Below are 20,010 nucleotides of genomic sequence, written 5' to 3' on the forward strand. Positions count from 1 at the left end.
AGTTAATTGTGCGATTGGTTATTCCCAAAGAACAATTTCAGCTGCCTTCACAATCAAGCAGCAGCAGTAGCAGAAGTTAGTTGGAATGTTTTACAGATAAATTTAACCCAAATCACATTCAAGCACAAGTCCTCATGTTAATTTTTAATCAGTTACGAGACCTAAAACAAGAGATGCAACTACATCATTAAGCAGTGAACAGACATCCAGTTGCTTTGGAACAGATTAAAAAAGAACCATACAATGCTAATTTCACTAGAGCCAGATTAAGCATTTGCACTATTACCTGAACTGTGATCTTCTAATGTAGATTGGAGTAGTGGGTGTAAAATCTTCTTTTGGTTGCTTCTTCTTCAGCCAACTTGTTGCAACACCCTTGTTGTGGCGACCAGTAGGTGTCGTATAATCCACCAACACTGCTGTCACATGCACTGAATTTGGATACACCTAGAAGAGCACACAGTAGTTATTAATATCATAATGGAATAGCAGGAATGTGATACAAATAAAGAATTAAATTATGATTACACGAAGCTGCGTGTGTATGAAATAAATGAAAAATAGTTTTATCCATTGTCGGACTTGTTAACTTATTGGTAATTGGATACATACTTCCTGTGATGTACTTGCACATATTAATTTTTCGATTGTACAATGTATCTTTCTCTAGAAATCAGTTTTACTTTAACTCGCATCTTCCTTCTTTTATCACTTTCTTATGCTCCATTTGCCAGAGGATATTTTTATATTATTATATTAGTAGTATTATTAGGTTTTCTTGCACATAAATTGAGAAGATTTGGATTATTTTCACAAGTGTGGGGATGCTCCCGTACTACTACTACACCAAACCAATAAATCAGAGCCACTACAGTATGGTACTCTGATAATACTGTCTTTGTACTTTGTTCAATGAGTGTTCTCTTATGGTTTTCCACCCTAGGCTATGTCCTATGTGAGTGACAGAAGCAACCAACAGCATGTGACATACGGATGGGTGACAATCCAGCTAGAAGCAGCAGAAGCAGGGATCATGCCCTAGTGATCGGTGTGTGAGTCAGAAACTCTGCTACTAGATGGCTACAAAAGCCAACCAAATGATTCTATAAAATTGTGTTCATACATTGTGAAATGTTGTTGTACCTCATAAGTAAGCCAGGAAAATTAGCTTTACTTAGGCAAATAAGGTGATAAAGGAGCACTGTGCTGAAATTTACAACAGTTGGGAGGGGGGGTGGGGGGTCACTTCATGGAGAATTACATCATTTATATCATTAAATATGAAGATCACTGGACAAATTCTTGAAATATATGAGAATGAAGACATATGTTTGACTATCTCATCAATGAATTACATCAAGTGTTTCTTACATGGCCATGAATGTTCAGTGACCAATAACTACACAAGAATGACTGACCACTGCTAGTAAAGAAGACTGACGCATTTAGCAACAAGTTGTCCTTAGGGGTAGCAGTAGCATCTTTGACTAGCAATCTACTTTGTCATGGGTCTCAGGTTTGGGCCTGGTTACACCTTAAATTTTAACCACCTCAACTATAACCTGTTAAATGTACAAAGTTTTATCTATACACTTTAGACTGCATCACAAAATATATTTTTAAGGTCTTGCCAAAGTACTTTATCTTTAAGTGTATACACACCTACCCCAATATATCATACACATTAAATTCCTAATAAAACACACTGAACAACCAAGAAGTGTTACTGATTTTTGATTGTTGAGAACATAATTCATCAGCAATCAATGTTAATTCCAAGTGTTTCAGTTAATCTAAATAGTCTGCATAAAGAGGTCAAATGGTTTACAAATTGCTTTTTCTAAAAGTAAGGAATAAAATATATTAGAGAAATATTTGATGTATCTTATTCGTTGTACACGATTCAAAGGCATTGTCAAGTTTGAAATAACTTTAGGCCTCTGAAGACACCAAGGTAGCAAAGGGTTGCATCCCCAGATGTGTATTTGGAGGTCTGATAGATCCAAATCCTTGAGACAGTCAACAGCATGTATCCCAAATGGCTTGGTCACATGGGGCCAACTCTTGAACAGCCATTCAAAGGCAGGTTGGACCACTGCACTAAATGACAATGACTGAGGTGATGCTGAGATTTTCAATGCCTGTTGAGCCAAAAGGATACAGTGCCAAATCCAGAGTGATGGTTCACAAGCCTCTGCACACAGACTCTAAACTGGGCTGGTCCAAAAGGCTCTTGTCAATATACGAATGCTCTCATGGTGGGTAGCGTCTAACGTCTTGAGGTAGGAAATATGAGCTGACCTATAGACCACGCTGCCATAATCTAAATGTGTTCGACCAAATGCCCTATAAAACTGTAGGAGGTGGGACCTGTCAGCTCCCCATGTTTTTCCGCTAAGCCCATTTCAAAATATTCAATGACTGGAAGCCCTTTGTATATAGGTCTTTCAGGTGTGGGAGCGGAGTTAACTGGGAGTCAAATAATAAACCCAAAAAGCACACAGTTTCTTAAAAACATAAAATATTGTTCTCCACTGTGAGCACTGGTTGGCTAAAACTTCAACAAGCACAGTTAAAATTGACACATGTAGTATTCTCTGGTGAGAACCTAAAACCAGTTGTCCTGGCCCAGGTTTCCAGCCTCCTAATGGTCAGCTGAAGCTGCCTCATCATCATTGTAAGATCAGAGGAAGAGTAGAAGATTGCAAAGTCATCTACAAACAAACAGCATTTGACAGGGCTCCTGACTGCGGAGGAAATGCCATTGATAGCGATGGCAAACAACGTGACACCGAGTACACTGCCTCGGGGGATCCCATTGTCTGGAACATAGCAGTCAGACAAGGCATCGCCAAAGCAATATTGAAAACACCGGTCCTCAAGAAAGGACTGGATAAGAAGTGGCAGGCGACCATGTAGTCCCCTTTCACGAAGTTGGCAAAGGTTGTTGTACTTCCAGGTAGTGTCATAGTTTTTCATGGTCAAAAAAACACACAAACCAAATGGTTTCAGCATAAGTAGGAACCCTGTATCACAATCTCCAGCAGAATTAAGTTGTCAAGGGTGGAACAGTAGCACCTGAAACCGCACTGGGAGCAGGTCAGGTGACCTCAGGATTCAAGCATCCAGATGAAGTGGCAGTCAACCATATGATCAAGGGCCACACTCTGGTAACTGTTGGGAGCAATTCGGTCCTTTCCTGATTTCCAGAATGGAATTAATATTGCCTCCTTCCAAGTTTTGGGGTACTGTCCATCAAACCTGATCTGATTGAAACAAGAGAGGAGCTGTCCTTACACTTCAGGGCACAGATGACGAAGCATGGCATAATGAATCTCACCAGGTCCTGGAACAGTGTCTCTGGCTGCAGGCAGAGCTAATTCCAGTTCCCACATGGAAAATGGAAGCTTGTAGACTTCCTCATTATGTGAGACGAAATGAGAGTTCCCTCATCTCTGCAGTCCTATGGAACACCTGAAAAGCAGGAGCTTGTATGGATGACGTAGTGCCAGCAAAAAAATGTTTGGCTAAGACCTGAGCCATATCTTCTGGCACATCCACCAAGACCCCATTACTTGACAAGGCTGTAAGGGGATGTGTACTGCCCTTGCCTGAAATCCACCTTATTGATTCTCAGACTTGCTCAGTGGAAGTGGATCGATTAATGGAAGTCTTTCCAGGAAGCCCTCTTCCATTCTCGTGCAGATTTGAAAACCTGAAGGTTTTCTGAAGTTGGATGGAGTCTTAAGTTCCGCAGAGCTGTTTGTCTAGCTCTGATTGCCAATCGACAGTTATCATTCACAAAGGTACAGGCCGTCGTCTGAGATGGTTACTAGACGGGATGGATTCTGCGGCAGCCCACTGGATCTCAAGTGATATGGGTCACCATCTCCTCAGCACAATCCTTTTGTTCGAAAATAGCCTATGTAAATCTGTAGCCACTTCCCACTGAACTGAGTCTGCAATAGCTGGGAAACAAAAACAAAGGTCAATGGCTGAAAAAGACACTGTAGCTGTGGAAAAGTGTGTCATCTGACCCAAGGTCAGAAGGCACATTCTCAGAATGGATGAGTCGCTGTTTCGGCTAGAAGTGTTCAATTACAAAGTCGTTTGACATGTTTTAGGGACCCACCAATACTTTCCAATGCTTTGTGAATATAGAAAGGAGAGACCATCTCAAAGATTTCCCCTGTTCTCTTCATTACAATATAAGTGTTATAGCACACTAATGCTCTTTTATATAATTCTGCAACTTCTTTTTGCGAGGATTGAACAACTGAGCTCTCTTTGATGAGTGGGTGTAGGTACTACCTGAGAATACACCCATCCCATCAGGAGTAGCAGTTTGATGAAACCATTCCATAGGGATCCCATGAGATGCTAGGAAAACAACCCTTGACCAAGGCAGAGCCTTGCATGACCAAGCAATCTTTATACAACTTGGGGGATGGCAGGTGCCCCAGAGGTTGCCCACTCGAGACTGTTTTACCTCAACAGCCGTTGACCTCATTAGCACACAGCACACCTTGTGGCTGAGGGGTTTCTAATAGATGTGTGTAACTTCCTTGCAGTCCAGGCGGTGAAGCAAATGCACATTCTCCAAAGCACACAACATTCCACCGCTGCACCACACAGTGGTTGCTGAAGCATGCCTGGAGCTTATGGTAACAGAGGACTGATGGCGCTTACCAGTCCAGAGCTCAGGAACCTGGGGTCACCAAGCCCAAAACCAGCAACCAAGTGCTGAGAGCCTGGGGGGTACTGACACCTTGTTTGCTTTCCTAGCATCTTCTGTTCCCAAAAAGTCTTACATTTAGTATATGATTGAAAGGAAGCCTTTTTGGCACTTAAATATCACAACAATGTATAGTTTTATGTGCAAAATAGCTAGGCTTTGAAGAGATGAACTTTTTGACACTTCATTTTCATAGCTAGCAGCAATTGTTTGAAATATTTAAATGTTCCCTAAAATCACTAAGTTTTTCTTAACTACCTGATTACTTTCAAGTAACTAAATATTTCTTTGCAAAACTAGACTGGTCAGTTTCATATCCTATTTGTTTATTTCCCACTCTTTGTTTGTATATGAAAATTTGGACAAAAACCCATTGTGTAATTTATAGACTGTCATGTGTCTGCACTAAAACATTTGAGCAAAAAGTTTTGGTATTTTTTATCATTTATGAAATGTGACACTTTATATAGCCACAAATGACCTGCCCCAAATTTTGTGCAGTTATTTATTTAGTTTCATGCAGCATAATTACTATGATGAATAATGAAGAGAGATTCAGTCCTCTGAGTAAAGATATCAATCTGTAAGATGTGAAAGTATCAAATTTTGTCAATGATCAGGCAGTAATATAATACCAAAACTACTTCAATTTTTCCTTTTATGGCAGACTTACAGAAAAGTCAGCGTGTAAGCATTTTGCCATTCTTATGTAGCCTTAGCCTTGAACATCTGAAGTTATGCACCCACAGTGTTGAATGCAACTGGGCATTGCTGACACATTATTAGCTTTGTCAATGACTAAGCACTAGCAGTCCAGGTCAGACACAGTAAGTCAGGCAAGTGGATTACCACACTACACAAGTACCATGGTGTTACTATTAAGGTCAAAGTATGGTTTAAATATTCTGATAACAGTGTAGAAACAAGTGATGTATTTTAGGTAAGTGTATTCTAGTATGATCTGATGTATAGAAAGTGACTGATTGTAGGAGAAATATGCACTGAAGCACCAAAAAAACTGGTACAGGCATGCATATTCAAATACAGAGATATCCTAACGGGGCAGAATATGGAGCTGCAGTCGGCAATCCCTATACAAGACAACGAGTGTCTGGCACAGTTGTTAGCTCAGTTACTACTGCTACAATGGATGGTTATCACGATTTAAGTGAGTTTCAGTGTGGTGTTACAGTCGGCACACGAGTGACTGGACGCAGCATCTCCGAGGTAGTGATGAAGTGAGGATCAACATGACAGAAGTGTAGCCTTTCAGCAAATTGCTGCAGATTTCAAAGCTGGGCCATCAACAAGTGCCAGCCTGCAAACCATTCAATGAAACGTCATCGATATGGGCTTTTAGAGCCAAAGGCCCACTCGTGTACCCTTGACAACTGCACGACAAAAAGCTTTACGCCTCGCCTGGGCCCATCAACACTGACATTGTACTGTTGATGACTGGAAACATGTTGCCTGGTCGGACGAGTCTTGTTTCAAATTGTATTGAGCAGATAGACGCATACGGGTATGGAGACAACCTCATGAAGCCATGGACCCTGCATGTCAGCAGGGGATTTTTCAAGCTGGTGGAGGCTCTGTAATGGTCTGGGGCGTGTGCAGTTGGAGTGATATGGGACACATGACATGCCTAAATATGACTGACAGGTGACATGTATGTAAGCATCCTTTCTGATCACCTGCAACCATTCATGCCCGTTGTGCCTCCCGACTGACTTGGGCAATTCCAGCAGAACAATACAAAACCCCATCGTCCAGTATTGCTAAACTCTTATGAGTTTAAACACTTCCACTGGCTACCAAACTCCACAGACATGAACATTATTGAGCATATCTGGCATGCCTGTTCAGAAGAGATCTCCACCCCCTCATACTCTTACACATTTATGGACAGACTGCAGGATTCATGGGGTCAGTTCCCTCCAACATTACTTCAGACATTGGTTTAGTAGAGTCCACGCCATGTCATGTTGCAGCACTTCTGCGTGCTTGTGGGGGCCCTACACCAATTAGGCAGGTGTACCAGTTTCTTTGGCTCTTCAATGTATGTGCACTCATACTATACAACCAGACCAACAATAGCATAAACTTTGAAATATTTTTGTAACAATCAGACAAACAGACAAACAAACAAAAAATTACATCTATTCAACCATGTCATGACTGACTGAAATATAGTAGGATTTCAATAATCAAACTTGGAACCTCACTCCAATAATGGTCTGCCAATGGTCACCACACTTCTAAATACATTGATGTACCAGCAGCCAAGCCAAAATGCAGCTAAATAATTTGGGTGAAGTACTTTCAGAATATAATGCAAGTATGCCCATAAATTGCAGAATACTATTTAGCACACTTTCCATACAAGTAGTGTAGTGAAATTGCAAGTGTTGTGCAGAAGTGGAATGGCCCATGGCTTAACTGTAAACTATTTCAAAGATGCATGACTTTGATGGGCTTAACTGTAAACTATTTCAAAGAGGCATGACTTTGATGAACCATTCTCATCCTCCTGAGAATGTGTACGCCCATGCACTTTATTTATAATGCACCACACACAAGGTTCAGGTGCACAGTCCATCTGCCAAATAATACTTTACTACCATACCAAAAAGTATAGGGAACTTAACACTCGATGTTCAGAAGCAGTTAATACAGTTACAAACATGACATGTTGGGTGTGGTAAAAATGGATGAGAAGGAAGAAAACTAGATGTAATACAATGTTCGATCAGGCAAAACCCGAAAGACAACTGCAGTGGAAGAACTGTGCTCACAAATTGGATTTACCTACATTTTACAAGGAATGATTGAAGAATGAGTAAATCAAGAAGTAGGAGAGAGTGGAATGAGAGTCTTGTTAACCACAATTGACAGAAAGATAGAAACAACATAAAGCTGAACACGTAAGGAAGGTATGGAATGCGTCATGTCACTGAATAAGAAACAGCTGCAATATTAGACTATCAGGATGGGCTGCCACGAGTTGTTTGAAACTTGTGATTGATTCCTTTGCATTTTGGCATTATTTCAACCACATCAGTACTTATATCAAAAGGAAGAGAGAGTGTTATTCTGGGGTTCTAAGGATGTCTCATGGACAATTCAGAATTTATCAATATTATGCAGGTATAATAAATAATCTCCTAGTCAAATGTTCATTCCACAGGATACAGTGTATTGAAATTAGTGATCTAAGAAGTTAAAACTTTATCCAGATCAGGACTGTTACACTGGCTACATCCTGTTAGTAATGTTCTACCTGAATTTTAATCTTAACTAAAGATACAGTTCGAACACACCATTAAGATTCAACAGCATCTTTATTACAAGAATATGTAAATATAGCTCATGTACCTTTGGAGATGATGAAATGGAGTAGTATCTCGCCTGCAGGCGGGGAAGCAGTTCACACAAGTGATCAAGAGCAGGCTTGCAAGAGGGCAGATCTTCCAGTATATGAACAATGTTACGGTTGTCTTTAATTATCCATTGATTGTACAATGACTTTCCTTCAGGAGATGTGCTTGACATTAGCTTCAGTTTCTCTTGTTCCTGAAAAAGAAGAAAATTTATTTTAAATATCTGATAATTAACTGAAAGACTTCCACTAGCAGTCAAAAGTGAACTTCATACAGTTAACAGTTTCTCTTACATGCAAGATAAAAGAGCACAGACACCGTAAGACAATAAAGATGTTTACCTTTATGAAATATTGTTGAATGTCATCATTACAAGTGCCAGTTTAGAAGTGTATTGCACAATAAAACAACATATATAGATCTCACAGCATTTGTCTAATCTTAACGGTTACTCGTCGTTCATTACGTTCCCTCACGATTGTGACAGTACAGTTTTGAGAAGTGGAGTATTTCAAACAAATACTGAGTTATAGTGCAGTTTCTAAATGAAGCATCAGTCTCCTATCATTATACAGTGATACTCCAATTTCACCCATATGTATAGTTCATAAAGTAAATACAACAACCAAATAATGTTCCTTCTGGTTAAATTCATTTCTGTCAACACCGATTGCATCAATAAGATCACCCAAGAATCATAAAATTTTTTACCTCCTTAATTTATGAAAAAGTTATGTATACTCTGGACTTTTTTCTGGGATTTTTTTTTAAACTTGTTGTCGGGCTAGGGAGCACATCTTCAAATACAGATTTACTCTGATGAGTTTACTGCAAGAAAATAATATACTAAACAGTCAATGCAGAACTAGATGGTATTGCGGTTAAGATACTGCTTATTTATTCTGGAAGGGTGTTCAAATCCATGTCCTGTCTCCCTAATTTAGGTTTCTCATTGTTTCTACAAAATTCTGCCAGTGAATTCTGTGATGATTTCTTCAACAAGGTCACAAGTGATTTTCTTTCTCATTCTTGTCCCTTGTTGTACTTCACCTCTAATTTGGTATACTCCTCTGACAATTGTGAGCAAGATTTCCAGCAACCGTCAGAGATGGAACTTTCACTTAGGCAGTTATCTCCTCAGTAGCTACGACCTTTCACCAACAGTGGTGTCACGCAACACTATTGCCTTCATCCAGTTTCTCTAAAGGCAATATAATAATCATTATTACAGCATCCAATGACCTTCATGTTTAAGCCCAGCTTGGGTTTCTTCCTTTTAAAAAATGCCAACAAACATTTTGATTATGATTTGTATTCATCCTACAACTCAGAATAACTTAGAAAGGATTTGCATTACTCGTAATGTAACAGAAAACAGGAAGCATAATAGCTTCTCATTTTGAAACACAATATCTGATCATGTTTAATTATTTGAAGACTGAAACTATCATATATTTCTGAGACTTTATATAATTTCTTTTCCTTAAAATATAATGGGTGCTGCTGAAAATACACATCATTACAAGGGTATAAGTCATGAAAATAATTGCAGACATCACATAAATATATGTAAACAAAAGAAATGTAGTCTTATAATCCAGGAGGAAGAGCAGAAGGGGCAAGGGGACAGCAGAAAAACAACTGTTTTATGGTCCCATGTCCTCTGTCACTTTTTTGCAAAAGATGTTTCACAGTTCCATAGAGGAGTTTGGATGCGAATCAGTCCCTTCTGTGATTGTATTTGGTTCAACCAAATGAGATATGAAAGCAATCTTCTCAAAGGGGAAATTTGCGTCTTACATGTTTACCAGTGATAACTAAAGATGATAATTTTTCCAGTGCAATCCTATGATTTAGCAATACCAATACATTTGAATCCAACAAATAAAAGCTAATGCCACAAAACTGTAATCAATCCATAAAAAAGCTACATCTTTTTATAATGGTTGTTAAACAAAAGTGCTGACAGCAAGCACTGCAAATAAAAGGATGTGTAAGAAACCACTTTGTCCTCCCAATTCCAGAGTGTGTTTGTTATTACGCATTTCCACCACTCAGAATGTCAACCCAATAATTAAATAATGTTTGTGGTTTTTTCTGTACAGTATTTTGCAATGGACAAATTTTCATCTTATCTATACTACTATTTAAAAACAAGTGATTGTTTAATATTGTTATCAAAAATCTTGAAAGGTTCTCGACTGATTTACTTCAAAGTTTTTACATGATACTCAAATAAAAAGTTCTGACGAAAGTTGTATAAACAACTGAATGCGGTTTTTTTCTCTCTTGCAGTTGGTTTTAACAGAAAACAGGAAAAGTGTTTTGTGGCATACTGGGTTATGATTAGACTGCTACTAAGGAATCTGTTCGTACAAAACTTGGAGTTACTATACATTCACATACTAAAATTATGTGAAAAACTGTTATTGAAGCTACTATTTTCACAGATCCAGCAGCATGAGAAGTCTCTCATATGCCATATACCCCAACGATCCTAACCAATTTACCCAACTTCAATTCCCAATCAAGGTTTCATTGGCGATAATAAACAAGGCTGAAGGTCAGAGAGAGGGGAGAAGAGGTGATGGATTGAGGGGGGAGGGAGAAGGAGATTAGGATGTATATATAATTCCCATGCATATTTAGCAATTGCAAAGCATAGTCACATTTGCTAGTAATGTATATTAATTGTAGTTTAAATTATTACACTGCATGTATTGTAAGCTGCTTGAGAGAGCTGGGGGGATAGCAAAGCCACCTACTAGTGATAACCTGGACCACATAAGCTGCTGGGCACCTACACCATAAATGGAAGAATATCCGGCCTCTATCAGCAGAGGCTGTTACTATTATAATGACTGTAGTGAATTAAAAGACACTCCTTCATCCACAGAAAATGGCCTACGCAAGTTTTCATCAATTGTGACCAGAATTGGCAGATATATAAGGTAGTTTATGTTTATGCTAATAGGTGGGAAAATATTAAAAGAGGCATATTTTAATTCTCATCTCATATGTGGTGTCTAAGTACAGGAGATTTAGTTTGGCGGCAACACCTAAAGAGGATTTTTGTTTTGCTTGTTTGAAAAAGAGAGAGCCAGTGCCAAATAGGCCTATATATGAATTTTGATTTAATTTTTTGTGATGAGTAAGATTAGTTTGGATATAGCGAGAAGTAATGCGATAATTAGAAGCTTCAGCTCAACAACGTGCCATTCATTCAACAAGACATCCTCTTCTGGAGTACTGCTGCATGGTATGGGATCCTTACGAGATAGAACTGATTGAGGACACTGAAAAATTTCAAAGAAGGGTAGCACCCTTTAACATGAAATAAGAATGAGCTTATCACGAATATGGTCCACTTGTTGGGATGGCAATCATTAAAACCAAGGTGTTTTTCTTTGGTGTGAGATCTTTTCATGAAATTGCAATCACCAACTTTCTCCTATAAATGCTAACATATTTTGTTGGTGACCACCTACATAGGACGATACAATAACCATAATAAAATTACAGAAATTAAAGCTTTCACTGAAAGATTTAAGCTTTTGTTTTTCCCGTGCTTTGTTTGAGAGTGGCTTGAAGTTCAGTTAACTCTGCTAGGTACTTTAGTGTGAATTGCAGGTATTCACATAGATGTAGATATGTAGATGAACTTAATTGTAGGGGACAAAAATTTAAAATCAAGCATCCTCTTTAAAAACACAACTAAAAATGATGCAATGAGATAAAAAATTTACGATAAAGAATTGAAGGCTTTTTATATGTTTTTCTGGTGCAACAGGCTGTGCTGCAACATCTCAGTATCAAAGATAATATGAAGACAGCTAGCCACACAATTAAAAAAATTATCACTACTCATCTGATAAGACATTCTTTTCTTAAGGCGTAAATAATCAAAATCTATTTGTCATTTCATATAAAATCAGAACTGTTAAAAAAGTGTTAATGAGGATGCATTGAAATTTGTGTACCTTGTAATAGCATCATAAAATGATTAACACATGAAGATTCTGTTGAAACAATAACACTGATCTATGACTACAATTGTCCCACAGGGGTATCAGTTACCACTATGTTAAATTTGTACAGGGCTAAAATTATTTTTAGATCATGCAGAATTTTTTAAATTTGTCATCATGGCTAATTTGCACAGCCAAGAAAAGAAAACTAAGATTTCTGATACCTGCAAGTAGAATCAACAACCCCATTGAACTTTAAGTATCCCAGTAACCAGAGATTCAAATCTTGGAAAATTCCATACTAAGCTTTCCAATGAACTATGAGAATCACCTTCCAAAGATGGCATATGTAGAAAACACAGCAAATAGTAAGAAAATTCTAATGATAATTTCAAACTAATGTGTTACAGATATTTTAAAATAAAATTACCTCTGGATCCTTAGTATACTCTATGAGTTCCTTCAAAATGTGAGTGCGGGGATTAGAAGTGATGTCCAAGTAATGCCTCAGAGCTGTACGATATGAACAAGGACAAGGGAATGGGTGCTTCTTAGTTGATTCCTCTGTAACAGACATAAGGTACATTGTTACTATCAAAGACAAAACTTTTGAAAAAGTTCCTTTAAGGCAATTTAAGAAGCCAGTTAAGTTTTAATAAGCTGTTTTTATCATAAAGAAAGTAAGATGTCTGTAACGAAAGAGACCCTCAACTACACTGAGTAAAGATAAGAGGTTTCTATTCACTGGTGGGAACAGGAACAAGGATATAAAATTTCCTGACATGTAATTCATTATATTAGGCAAGCCATCAAGGTCCAAGTACATACTGAAAAATATAATGAGAATAATAAACCTGAAACCAACAAGAAAAATTCTTTAAGAATATGTAAGTTTACGTACCATCAGTATTTGTCAATGTGATCACAGTGTCCAAGTCAATATTCAACAGTTCACCTATCCTGTTGACAAGTGCTTCATCATTCATGGGATACACAGCCACATGGTCACCTGCAACAAGCACAACAAATGTCGCATAATGTTACAAAAAACATCTACTAGACACTTGAAAGAATTATTGTATATCAATTTTGAAACTGATTTTAATAACAAGGGATTGTATTACTTTTAGATAAATGAATGGGAAAATGAAGAGATGGGAGAAGACAGCCAGGTTTAAAAAGAAGAGCAACTAACCAATACCTTCCACATAAATTTTTTTTATAGAAACCGAAGGATTAAGAAACATCCTGTTACCCCATTCCCACTATCCAAAATGCATTGGTGTCTTAATGAATGACATATTTTTCCACTTTAAGGGAGATCAGGATTTAGCTCTGCATCGACATTAAGGTCCTCAGAGACCATTTTCTCATTTAGTGGTAAATGTATCAATTAATCCTACCTTTCAGACACTGTTGCAGTTTGTCCTGCATCTGCTTTCTTTGCTTACTGTATTATACATTTCAATAAAAAATCATCATCCATAAATGCAGGTAATAAATTTGCACAGTAAAGGATAAAAATGTGCAGTTTCATAATGAACCATACATAGCATGAATTTAAAAGTCATCTTTAAAGGATAGAGAGACCCCAAGACTGTGTTATAATAATGTGCAACAAAGAAGTCAGCTGCATGATGCATTCCATGTGGAATAGACGGAGAATACCTTGCTCTGTTATGTTTACATAATGTCATACATAATTAACACTACAGTGGCTAAGTATCCTCACAATACCTAAACTAACATGAAAACCGTTGCTAATAGTAGTATGTGCACCTTGCAATGCATGCTACATACAGACATGATAGAATTTGCTACTGCCTGGAGTATCATGCGGTACACTGCTCCTTTCTAATTTGCAACATCCCACCATCTGCCTTCTCACATGCATACCATTACAGCATCATGCTGTCATCGCAATTACAAGATAAATGTTTGTTGAAATTTGTGCATCAATACACCATACTGCACTGGGACAAAGTTTGAAACCTTAATAGGTATTCTGTTCATTACTAGGCATGTCCAATTACAAGACTTCAGTTGATAATCCCATCCCAGTAAACAGCAACAATATTTTTATTAGTATCAAGTACTCTGAGACACAAGATGGCGCCGATAGGAAAGTGTAGTGACGCTTCTCTCTCGCTAAAAAGGCAAAAAATGAACAGTTCTTCGTGTAGAGAATGTAAAAAGCGTTTGATGAAGGGTATTCTGTGTATCAAATGCAACTTCTGGTTACACGAAAAGTGCGCGAAAGTAAATCTAAAGTTCGTCAGCGATGATTTTCCGTGGACATGTCACGGTTGTTTACGTGATGAAACGGCCGATCTTGTAAGTGCAGTTGATACAAAAAACGAAATTATAAAATTACTACGAAGTGACATTGAGGCATTAAAAACCGAACTTTCGACCAGCAAGAAAGAAAACGATACATTAATACAAGAAAAGAAGTCCTGTGTGTGTAAAAGCCATCAAACGGAAAAGCAACAAGATCGCGAAAATACGAGTGACCGATCGTACTTTAAAATCAACATTTCAAGTGTTCCCGTTGATGTCTCGGTAAACTCAGTAAGCCAAAAACCGGAAGATAAATATAAATGGAAGGTGGTGACATACAGCAAAAGGAAAAACAAGGTGACAGATACACAACAAAAGGAAAATGACTTTTTAATAATTGGCGATTCGCTGCTGAAGAATATTGCTGTCCCCAATTGCAAGAGCGACGTACGACCTGGTATTAGAGCGCATCAACTCGGTAAACATTTTAAAAATATGGTAAATGCAAGACAAGATACTAAAGAACCAGATTCTGAAACCAGACATAACTATAATGGGGTGTTTATACATGTTGGAACGAATTCGTTAAGGAGCAGCAGTGAGGAAGAAATGGCAAGCGAAACAAGAAACATGATTCGTTCTGCAAGAAATATGTATGCAGGATCTCGTCTGATACTTAGCGGAATCATAAACAGAAGGTCGGTGAGTGAAAAATATATCGCCAAAATAAACTGTGCTCTTAAAGAACAATGTAATCGTCTTGGGGCAATTTTTATAGACCCAAACAAATTCCTATGTGAAAACTCAATAGCGAAGGATGGCTTGCATTTAAATAGACTGGGGTCTGTAACGTTCAGCAGAATGTTTGCAGATGTCTGCAAAATCATTAGATGCAAGGGAAACTAATATGGCCTGAAGGGGGTGAAAAATCATACACTCCAGCTGGAAAAGAAAAATATAAGCACCATACAAAAAAAGACGATACTAAAGAATTTGCCCCAGAATACAGCTCACAACATGTAAACCAACAAAAGAAAAATTAGATATAAGTACTTCATCAAAATATTCAATACTTTGGTAACAAAAAATTAGAAGCAGAAGTACTCCTGAGTGAAGTAAGACCAGACATATTATGCATAAGTGAACATGGACTAACTGAAAGTAAAATACATAATGTGGCAATAAAGGACTACAAACTAGCTAGTTACTTCTGCAGATCTAAATATAAGGGTGGTGGCGTTTGTATATATATTAAAACAGGTACTCTATCAAAGAATGTAAACAGTGAAGCTGCTACATTTCCCATAGCTAGAGAAAAAGATTTTGAAGTTACTGGTATAGTGGCAGAGGATTTTAGAGTGTTTTGTGTGTACAGGTCACCATGTGGCAATATTAGCATCTTTCTAAAAAAAATTGCTAGCTTATTGAGAATGAATATGAAGAGAAATCTTATTATATGTGGAGACTTCAACATTGACATGGGAAAAAAGACACAAAAATAAGACAGGATTTTGAAGAATTGTTAATACAGCATAACATGAAAGTGACAATAACTGCACCAACAAGAGTGACTTCACAAAGTGAGACAATTATTGACAACATAATTACTAATATGTGTAACTATGAGTCACATGTAGTTCAGACACAAATATCTGATGATCATGGACAACTAATCAGCTTTTGCAGAAGTAATGACACAGTACCAGAACCAAAACAAACAACCAAAGAAATTAGGATCATCAGTGAACAAAATATCAACATCTTTAGAACAATGTTAAGTAAGGAAACCTGGAATGAAACCCTACAGGCCCAGAGTGTAAATGAAAAATATGATGCATTTATTTCAACAATTAAGTACCATTTTAATGTAGCATTTCCCAAAGTAAAGAGACAAGAAAGGCAGCAAGATCAAACACAGTGGATTACCAGTGAAATACTAGAACAGCGAAGGAAGCTTCAGGACGCGAGACGGATGGGCGAAGCTGAAAAATATAAAATGTTAAAAAAGAAGTATAGAAAAATAATAAGAGAAGCGAAAGCAAGAGCAATTGACACCACTATAACGAACTCAAATAACAAGGCAAAGGCAGCTTGGAATGCAATCAATGCTGAAAGAAAGGAAAAAGATGGGTCAAACAAATAAGAAGGTATTAGGTCAATTAAAATAGACAACACAGTGGTCACAAATGGTATGGAAATAGCAAACATGCTGAATAATAACTATATCAGTGTAGTAGAAAACCTAAAATTGGAAAGAAATAGTCAAAAACAGAAGGGTATTAAGGTACCAAAAAGATCATGCAATACTATGTTCTTAAGACCAGTCACGGAAGATGAATTGCGGAAAACTATACAGAAACTGAAGTCCAAGAAATCAGCTGGTGATGAAATATCAAATCATGTAATAAAGCTGGTATGTGAGGAGATAATAACACCACTGCTGAACATAGCGAACTGTTCTTTCAGAGATGCAATTTTTCCAGAAAAACTGAAGATAACGAAGGTAGTGCCAGTGTACAAGAAAGGGTGTAAGGATGATCCCAACAACTACAGACCAGTTTCACTGATATCAGGTTTCTCAAAAATCCTAGAAATGCTTATGTATACCAGATTAGTTAACTATTTGGACAAACATAACATTCTCATGCCCTCACAACATGGTTTCAGGAAGGGTAAATCTACAGAATCAGCAATTGTCAGTCTAACAGAATACATTTTACAGTCCTTAAATGAGAAAAAGGTTGTCTCTGCAATGTTTCTGGATCTTTCAAAGGCATTTGACACCATTGACCATGAAATGCTGATACAAAAATTAAGCAACTATGGCATTCGGGGGCAACCAGGTGAATGGATAAAATCATACTTGTGCAACCGCAAGCAGTATGTATCATTAGGAAACTCGTACCAATCAGAAACCAAATCCATCAAATATGGAGTGCCGCAGGGTTCGGTAATGGGGCCATTGTTATTTAATGTATTTGTTAATGATATAGGTGTTGAGGAGGAAGAAAAGAAAATATTGTATGCTGATGACATGATAATACTAAATAGTGACCAAAATATGGAACAGCTTGAGAGAGGAGCATACATATCTGCAAATGTCACAGCTCAACGGCTGTTGGAAAATGAACTGGTTATAAATCTAAAAAAGACTATGTATGCAGTGTTTAAAAACAAGGAAAAGGCTGTAGACATGGATTTAGAGGTTGATGGAACAAGGCTGGAAGAAGTAGAATCTGCTAGATTCTTAGGTATTCTTGTGGATAATGAACTGAAATGGAAAAAACATATTAATAATGTCTGTAAGAAACTGAGCTCTGTCATATTCTTAATGATGCAGATATCACAGTATTCAGACAAGAACCTTCTGTGTACAGTGTATCATGGACTTTTCGAACCATACTTACAGTATGGAGTGACTGTGTGGGGAAACGCAAACAAACAAGAGACAAAACGAGTGTTCACATTACAAAAAAAAGCAATTAGGACCATTTTAAGAAGAAAGACCTCTGAACCATGCAGAAACTGTTTCAAGAATTTAGGTATCTTAACTTTTTCATCGTTTTATATTCAAAACAATAATGTACATCACAAAAGGTAGTGAGGACTGGGTTACAAATGCTAGTGTACACACCCACAATACAAGAAAGAAGAATGAAGTACGGAGCATACCCCACCGACTGGCAATGCTAGAAAAAGGACCCCAGTACTCTGGTATCAGACTACTAAGAAGTCTGCCCAAAAACCTGCTAGATAGTGTACTTCATAATGACTTTCCAAAGAAACTTAAAGACTATCTCATTGAAAAAGAGTTTTACAGTGTTGCAGAATACTTATGCCATTAAATTTGTATATATTGTTACTCATTATCAGTGATGTAAAAATGTAAGCTAAAGGTGTAGAAAAATAAGTGATAAAGAATGTTAATACTTTGACATGTCCTATATTACACGTACATTTACTGTACACAATGTAATCTTACAGGATCAAATAAAATTCAATTCAATTCAATTCTGAGTAATCGATTTGTCTGTAATAACAATTTGAAAATAAGTATAATATGAGTAATATTCAATTAAGTGCAATGAGCTTTTTTATGTTTCCCAAGTATCTTTACATCATTCAAGTGAACTGTATGAACATCATGAGTTGAGATGGTGGGCAGTAATAATCAATTAGGGGAAAGCTGGTAAGGTGGCAGACATATATAAAAGAGCTATACAAAGAAATCAGACTAAGATAACAACATGAAAAGGGAAGATGAGATTGGAGATTGATCACACTTTAAGAATCTGACAGAGCCCTGAATTCTAAATAAGCATAAACAACACCCTTAGAGTACACTACATTCACTCAGAACTACTGATATTCACAGAATAACATACCATGACAAAACAATTTCACCTGCTATCCAAAATATATGGGACAGGTGAAATATCTTCAGATTTCAAAAATAATGTAATAATAATGACAATAAACATATATATACAACTACAGAAATCTGTAATTATTGATACATGTTCAATTACCCGAAAGTTCCTAAATGCAATGTAACATATACCGTACAGTTAAAAGGAAGTCACACTTGATCAAGGTCCGCGTCACTTTCCATTTTTAATCAGACATTACGTCTGAGACAGGAAAGAGAAATAATAATAATAATAATAATAATAATAATAACATCAAACAACAAATACTGGAACAAAATAATGTGCAATCAGAAGGAGAAGAAAATACAGTAATGGACTCAAACATCCCAGAACAAACAAACGGATGGATATATATGTGTGTGTGTGTGTGTGGTATTTTTTTTTTTTTTTTTGTGTTAGGGCGCAAAACTTCTATGGTCATTAGCGCCCAGCCCGTGACTTAGGAAACCGTAAAAAACCGAAATTGAAAACCAGCAGCAATGGGAACAAAGTCATAAAATTGGAGAAACTAAAAGCAGAAGGAATGCTTAAAAATCCACTACAGAAAGGGGTTGGTTGTCCCCAAAAAAGGCTTCAAATGACTGACGTCATTTCACTGTCACTAATAAACTGGAGAACGTGGTCGGCCGAGCGCGTGTCATCTGCTAAAATCGACGATAGATCAGGCGATAGCTGTAGACGGGAGCGTAACGGATTAAAATAGGGGCATTCAATTAAAAGGTGTCTTACCGTCCACAGCTGAGAGCAGTGGGGACAGAGTGGGGGAGGATCGCCGCTTAAAAGAAGTCGATGGCTAAAAAGACAGTGCCCTATCCGGAGTCTAGCTAAAATCACCTCCTCCCGACGACGCGTTCGGGAGGAAGAGGTCCAAGCGCAAGGAAGGGCTTTCACTTCCCGCAATTTATTATGGGGAAGTGTGGACCAATGTGCATGCCATAAATGAGCAACTTTGCGACATAAACCTCTCCGTAGATCGGTGAAGGGAAGCGACTGAATAGCTGGCCGAGGAAGAGAGACTGCAGCCTTGGCCGCTATATCGGCCGCCTCATTCCCACAGATACCAGCGTGTCCCGGGAGCCAGAGGAACGCCACCGAGACGCCCCCCAGGTGGAGCAAGCGCAGACAGTCCTGAATCCGGTGGACCAGAGGGTGCACAGGATAAAGAGCTTGGAGACTGAGGAGAGAGCTGAGAGAATCTGAGCAGATAACGTACTGTA

The 20,010-nt window shown here is 37.8% G+C and overlaps 1 protein-coding gene across 1 annotated transcript in view; it reads right to left on the minus strand.

Annotated features, from left to right (window-relative positions):
* Positions 1 to 20,010, minus strand: part of LOC126251878 (NADPH--cytochrome P450 reductase) — a 236,041-nt gene that overhangs the window by 7,660 nt on the left and 208,371 nt on the right. The window contains exons 8-11 of the mRNA XM_049952568.1: positions 12,985 to 13,092; positions 12,514 to 12,647; positions 8,111 to 8,308; positions 287 to 447 (exon numbers count right to left, since the gene is read on the minus strand). Coding sequence (XP_049808525.1) covers positions 287 to 447; positions 8,111 to 8,308; positions 12,514 to 12,647; positions 12,985 to 13,092 — 601 coding nt within the window. The remainder of the gene's footprint in view (positions 1 to 286; positions 448 to 8,110; positions 8,309 to 12,513; positions 12,648 to 12,984; positions 13,093 to 20,010) is intronic.

The sequence above is a fragment of the Schistocerca nitens genome, chromosome 4 (genome assembly GCF_023898315.1).
Source record: "Schistocerca nitens isolate TAMUIC-IGC-003100 chromosome 4, iqSchNite1.1, whole genome shotgun sequence".
Lineage (NCBI taxonomy): Eukaryota > Metazoa > Arthropoda > Insecta > Orthoptera > Acrididae > Schistocerca > Schistocerca nitens.